The sequence below is a fragment of the Gekko japonicus genome, unplaced genomic scaffold, assembly GCF_001447785.1.
Source record: "Gekko japonicus isolate JY-2015 unplaced genomic scaffold, Gekko_japonicus_V1.1 scaffold1179, whole genome shotgun sequence".
In the NCBI taxonomy this organism is placed as follows: domain Eukaryota; kingdom Metazoa; phylum Chordata; class Lepidosauria; order Squamata; family Gekkonidae; genus Gekko; species Gekko japonicus.
Genome location: NW_015160875.1, coordinates 27,675 through 33,923, shown reverse-complemented (window position 1 = coordinate 33,923; position 6,249 = coordinate 27,675). Strand labels below are relative to the sequence as shown.

General features: G+C 53.4%; 1 protein-coding gene across 1 annotated transcript in view; it reads right to left on the bottom strand.

Annotated features, from left to right (window-relative positions):
• Positions 1-5,399, bottom strand: part of CTNNBL1 (catenin beta like 1) — a 183,034-nt gene extending 177,635 nt beyond the window's left edge. Inside the window, exon 1 of the mRNA XM_015422778.1 lies at positions 5,332-5,399. Within this exon, the coding sequence (XP_015278264.1) occupies positions 5,332-5,361 (30 nt within the window). The 5' untranslated portion in view covers positions 5,362-5,399. The remainder of the gene's footprint in view (positions 1-5,331) is intronic.
• Positions 5,400-6,249: the final 850 nt, after the last annotated feature.

Genomic DNA, 6,249 nt, shown 5'->3' with positions numbered 1-6,249 from the left:
GGGGGGGGGAATGACAATTAGCCTGCAGGATGTGAGAGAGACCCCATCTGGGTGACTGAGCATCAATATATCTAAAAATAAGCCATTTAATACGTTACCATCTTCAGAAATAGTACGCATATCTAATCAAATATGTCAGGAAGCATACCCCCCGAGGTCGCATGAAGACCATTCTGTTCTAAATCAATATTTTTTATGGCTACAGCAACCAATTAGTACGCCCCTTTAAAGGAAACATCTAAATAATAAATAGGAGTTTTTGATTTACATCGGTGATTCCTCAAGTCATTTAAACTGCAGCTTTGAAATTGCTTTGATTTGTCAATTTCCTACCCTACGGCTGCCAACAGAATTCTGCCCTGAGCCAGGGATTCCCCGATGTGGGGGCCAGAGGTGGCGGGGTGCCCACCCAAGGGCTTCTTGGCACCGCCAAGCCGGGGTGGTGGTGGTGGTGATGAAGAGGGTCGTGCAAGGATTTGGGAAACCTGGCCCTGCACTCCTACGTGTGCCACGGAGGCTGGCTGGTTGCTCTTGGGCTAGCCACGCTCGCTCAGCCTAAGCTACCTCACAGGGTTGTTGTGAGGGTAAAGTGGAGGGGAGGAGAAATGACGTAAGCCGCTTTGGCTCTCCACTGGGGAGAACAGTGGGGAAGGAAGGAAGGAAGGAAGGAAGGAAGGAACTTCAGAGTCTCAGAGCAGCTTACAAACTCCTTTCCCTCTCCCCACAACACCCTGTGAGCAGTGTTCCTTCTAAGCTGAGTTAGTGTGAGCTAGCCTCTGGCTCACACATTTTTATCTTAGCTCAGGGAGGGTGGCTCCAGAGCAAACTAATTGATGCAGCAGCCAAATCGCTCGTTCAGAACTTTAATGCCAGTGGCTCACAAAGTAGAATTTTTGCTCACAAGACTCCACAGCTTAGAAGGAACATTGCCTGTGAGGTAGGCGGGGCGGAGAGAGCTCTGACGGAAACTGCTCTTTTTCAAGAACAGCTATGCCAGAACTATGGCTTGCCCAAGGTCACCCAGCAGGTGCAAGTGGAGGAGTGGGGAATCAAAACCCGTTCTCCCAGATTAGAGTCCGCGCACTTAACCACGACACCAAAGAAGAAGAGGAGGAGGCGGAGGAGGAGATTGGATTGATACCCCGCCCTTCACTACCCAAAGATGTCTCAGAGCAGCTTACAATCTCCTTCCCCTCCCCCTTCCCACAACAGACACCCTGTGAGGTAGGTGGGGCCGAGAGAGGTCTTGACAGAAAGTGATCTTTTTCAAGGCTTGCCCAAGGTCATCCAGCCAGGTGCAAGTGGAGGAGTGGGGGAATCAAACCCGGTTCTCCCAGATTAGCGTCTGTGTGCTTAACCACTACACCAAACTGGCTCTCCTTCTGGATCTTGGGAAAGAATACCGTAGACTCCTAAAGCTGGAATGAGCCTTGTAAGACAGCTAGCCCAACTCCCTGCTTAATGCATGAAATCTAACACCCCCACCCAGCCCGGACATATGACATCTAAAGGACCTAATTTACACCAGGGAAAAAATAATAAAGAGCTTTTGCATTGCCTCCTACAAACTGACCAGAAAAACACCGACTCCCCCCCCCCCCCCCCGGGTAAAACCCCCCCCCCCCCCCCCCCCCCGGGTGTGTGTGTCACAATTACAAAGGCTCGTCTTAACCGCAGACACGACCTCTCTAAGGTCCCTGGCCTGGAAGACTCTCCCTGCAGATGCACATGGAGCGAGCAAAGAAACAGCATTTTGCACCCCAGTCAAAGAACTAATCCTGGTTCTTCTCCACCTCCTCGGTGCAGGAGGAGCCCAGCCCTTTTACACACAATGCTGCCCATTCAGAGGCAGCCATCTCCAGGGGTCATTTCCTGCAGAAGCGCACAGGCGCGGAGCTCCGGCAGTAAAGAGCCCAGGGGGCGGGCACATGCAACAAGCCCCACCCCCTGCTCCCAGCAGCCCTCAGTCAGAGCAAGAAGCAGCCAGATAAGTTGCAGAGCCCCCCCCCTGGCCCCCCAGCCAAAACAGTCCAGTGGCACCTTTAAGACCAAGTTTTATTCAGGTACAAGCTCTCCCTCTTCCGTGAGGGCAGATCTGCACGTTCTCCCCCCCCCCAATAGCTAGCAATCTAAAACAGTCCAGTGGCACCTTTAAGACCAAGGTTTATTCAGGTACAAGCTCTCCCTCCTTTGCGAGGACAGATCTGCATGTGTCCCCCCCCTCCCCCAATAGCTAGCAATCCAAAACAGTCCAGTGGAGCCTGAGCGGTGGGTGTTGCCTTCTGATACACTTCCGGTGATGTCAGGGGGTGTGGCCTATGCAAACAAATTATGCTAATGAGTTATGCTAATGAGCTCCTGCACCACTTTTTCTACAAAATGACCCCTGGCCATCTCCATCGCGAAGAGAGGCCTGGCTGGGAATCTCAACAGGTTGTGGAACCGACTGGCCTCACTCCCGCGGCGGCCATTTTGTGACGGCACCAATGCTCCCTCTAAGCTGTGGAGTCTTCTGAGCAAAAATTCTACTTTGTGAGCTACCGGCATTAAAGTTGTGAGCAAGTGATTTGGCTACTGCATAAATTAGTTTGCTCTGTAGCCCTTCCTTCCTGAGCGGAGACAAAAATGTGCGAGCCAGAGGCTAAAAAAACTGTGCTAGCTCACACTCACTCAGCTTAGAGGGAACGCTGGACGGCACCTAATACCATCTCTCAACCTTCCAACAACACATCTGCCGACTCAAAAGCACTGTGGAACCCTGCACGAAGCATTCAACGAAGCTTCCAAGGACATCCATTATCAAGAAGTGTTCCATCGTACAAGGACATAGGCAGAAGCTCGCCTGCCTTCTGAATAGAGTGGTTTTCAAAAAAACATGCAACAAACGGTTCTTAAAACCTCCTATTTTTAAACTCTCTCCTTTCCTGTTGAAATTGTGTTTATATTTATGAATTTCAATGGCTTCCCTGTGTAATCTGACATGGTAATTGGATGTGTTGTCCAGCCTTTCAGTGTCTTCGAATAACGGCTCGTTAAAAACTTGGTTTCATAGGACATTCTTCGTTAACGTTTTATGGGCTCAGGAATGGTTGGAATAAGGATGCCCGACTCAACAGTATATTAGGCACGGGCTGCATCGAAGGGACAGAACATCCCTAACGGTGCCTGATGGCACCTGGTATTTCTGGCCACTGTGTGACACAGAGTGTTGGACTGGATGGGCCTTTGGCCTGATCCAACATTGGCGTCTCTTATGTTCTTAGGAGGAGGATGAGAAGGAGGAGGGGATTGGATTTATACCCCGTCCTTCACTTGGAGTCTCAGAGCGGCTTACAATCTCCTTTCCCTTCCCCTCCCCACAACAGGCACCCTGTGAGGTGGGTGGGGCTGAGAGAGCTCTTGACAGAAACTGCTCTTTTTCAAGGACAGCACTGTGCCAGAGCTTGTGACTGACCCAAGGTCACATCAGCAGGTGCGAGTGGAGGAGTGGGGAATCAAACCCGGTTCTCCCAGATTAGAGTCCGCCCCCTTAACCACCACACCAGACTGGTGTATCTGAAGGGCTGCCATGTAGAAGATGGAGCGGATCTATTCTCTCTTGCTCTGGATTGCAAGACTAGATCTAATGGGTGGAGATTACAAGGGAGTTGTTACCGGCTAAATAGCCTGCTTGGTATAGTAGTTAAGAGTGGCTGACTCTGATTTAGGGAACGGGGAAGTTTGATTTCCCACTCCTCCTCCTCATGAAGCCAGCTGGGTGACCTTGGGTCAGTCACAGCTCTCTCAGACCTCTCTAAGCCCCACCTGCCTCACAAGGTGCTTGTTGGGGGGAGAGGAAGGGAAGGCGGCTGTAAGCCACTTTGAGACTCCTTCAGATAGAGAAAAGCAAGGTATAAGAACCAACTATTCTTCTTCCTCCACATACAGCCAGTTGGGTGACCTTGAGACAGTCACAATTCCCTCAGAGCTCTCTCAGTCCTACCTGCTTCACAGGGTGTCTCTTGTGGGGAGAGGGAAAGGAGATTGTGAGCCACTCTGAAACTCCGAGGGAAAGGCGGGGTATAAATCCAATCTCTTCTTCTTCTTCAACCCTGCCTGCCCCACAGAGCTGTTGTAAAGAAAAAGTGGAGGGAGGAAGAGCTACGAAAGGCGCCCACCCGAGCTTCTTGGGCGGAAGTGAGGTTCCAAGTGTCACAGATGGTCCCAGGAGAAAAGAGCCAGAGTCTAGCATACCTTAAAGACTAACAAAATCTGTGATCAGTGAGAAGAAGAGGAAGACTGGATTCATACCCCAGCCTCCGCTACCCAAAGCAGTCTCAGAGCACCTTACAATCTCCTTTCCCTTCCTCTCCCCACAACAGACACCCTGTGAGGCAGGTGGGGCCGAGAGAGCCCTTTCGAGGACTGCCCTTGAGAGAACAGCTCTGAGAGAACTTGTGACTGACCCAAGGTCACACCGGCAGCTGCAAGTGGAGGCATGGGGAACCAAACCCGGTTCTCCCAGATTAGAGTCTGTGCTCCTAACCACGACACCACACTGGCTCTCGTGTGCGTCCCTGCTCTAGGCCTGCCAGCTCCGGGCTGGGAAATACCTGGAGATTTTGGAGGTGGGGCCTAAGGAGGGGGGGGTTTGGGGGCATGATGCCACGAAACTGAAAGCAGTGCTGCTCTGCGGAACTGCGCATGCGCACACAAATGCGAGACGCTTGTGTGATCGCGCCGCGCCGCTTCTTTGCCAGGCTGAAGCATCACCGTGTGATCGCCAGCTAATGGCCGAAGCGCGGAGACTCCGGGGACTGTGTGATCGGACTACCACGCTTTATTTTGCTCCGGGGCCAACAGCCACACCTCCCCCCACCACCACCGCGTTATCTGGCCCGTGCGACCAGGGCCTTGGGGAAAACTGCTGGCATTAAACCTGTGAGCCAGCGATTTGGGGCTGCTGCATACATCACTTATTTATTTATTTCTGATTTTCCGATTCTCTATCCCGCCTTGCCCGCACAGGCGGCCTCAAGGCGGCCTGCAACGAGTTAAAAATACAATAAGGCACAGATGCGTAGATGCAGTACTATAAAAAAAAATTCGCATAGAAACAATATGCACATAAAGTCTGCTCCGGAGCTGAGACTGAGACGCGCGCGCCGGAGGCTAAAGAGCCGGCTCACACTTCACTCGGCTTAGGGGGAGCCCTGCCCATGTAGGACTCCAGGGCGGCTGCACGCCCCGACCCCCTGCCACGCCTGCCTTTCGGACACTTTCAGATCACGGAACACTTTCTTTGCATTGTTATTTCTATGGCCAGGGAGGCCGGGGGGGGGGGGTTCCCACCTGGTAACTGAGCAGCTCTCCCACGTCCATGGCCGGTTCCTGCGCGCAACTTCCTACCGGACCGCCGCAAAAACGCCGTAAAGCAGGGCGGCCCGAGGCGCGGCGCCGTAAAGCAAACACCCGCGCGCCGGTGCCACGCGACCGTAAACCGCCGCTTAGAAGCGCGCGCCAACGCTCCGCCGCGAGGGAAGGCGGGGCCGTAAATGCTCTCGGCGAGCGCAATCAAAAAAAAGGAAGCGGAGCTGTTGGGGTTGCGCGTCTCGCCCGGGCTCCTCCTGACGGCCCGGGCATTGGGCGCCTGCCCCCGGGGAGGGATGCCCAGCATCACCGCCTGCCGAGACCGCGCGTCCCTTCCTCGGCAAGGCGTTTGCGGGGCGCTGCCAAGTGCCAGCGAGGGGTCCCGCCCAGTGTTTCCTCTAAGCTGAGTTAGTGTGAGCCAGTTCACAGTTTGTTAGCCTCCAGCTCACACATTTTTTGCCTTCGCTCAGGAAGGAGGGCTCCAGAGCAAACTAATTTATGCAGTAGCCAAATCGCCCGCTCACAACTTTATTGCCAGTAGCTCACAACGTAGAGTTTTCGCTCACAAGACTCCACAGCTTAGAGGGAACATTGGTCCCGCCCCGGAGAAGCCGGGAGAAGACCCGCGTGCATCTCTTGCCTTGCGCGTGTTGAGTAGGTTTGCCGACTCCCGGGCGGTGGCTGGAGGTTTGCATCGCGCCTGCCTGCCCCCGGGGATAGGGTGACCCTATGTTGGGAAGCAGAATAAAAAGAGGCCATATTTCCGACCGTCTCCTTCAAACGCGTGATCCCTCTGCACATCTCATTGGAAGGTAAAGGTAAAGGTTCCCTTGCTCGAAAGCCAGTTGAATCCGTCTCTAGGGTTGTGGTGCTCATCTCCGATTCCAAGCCGAAGAGCCA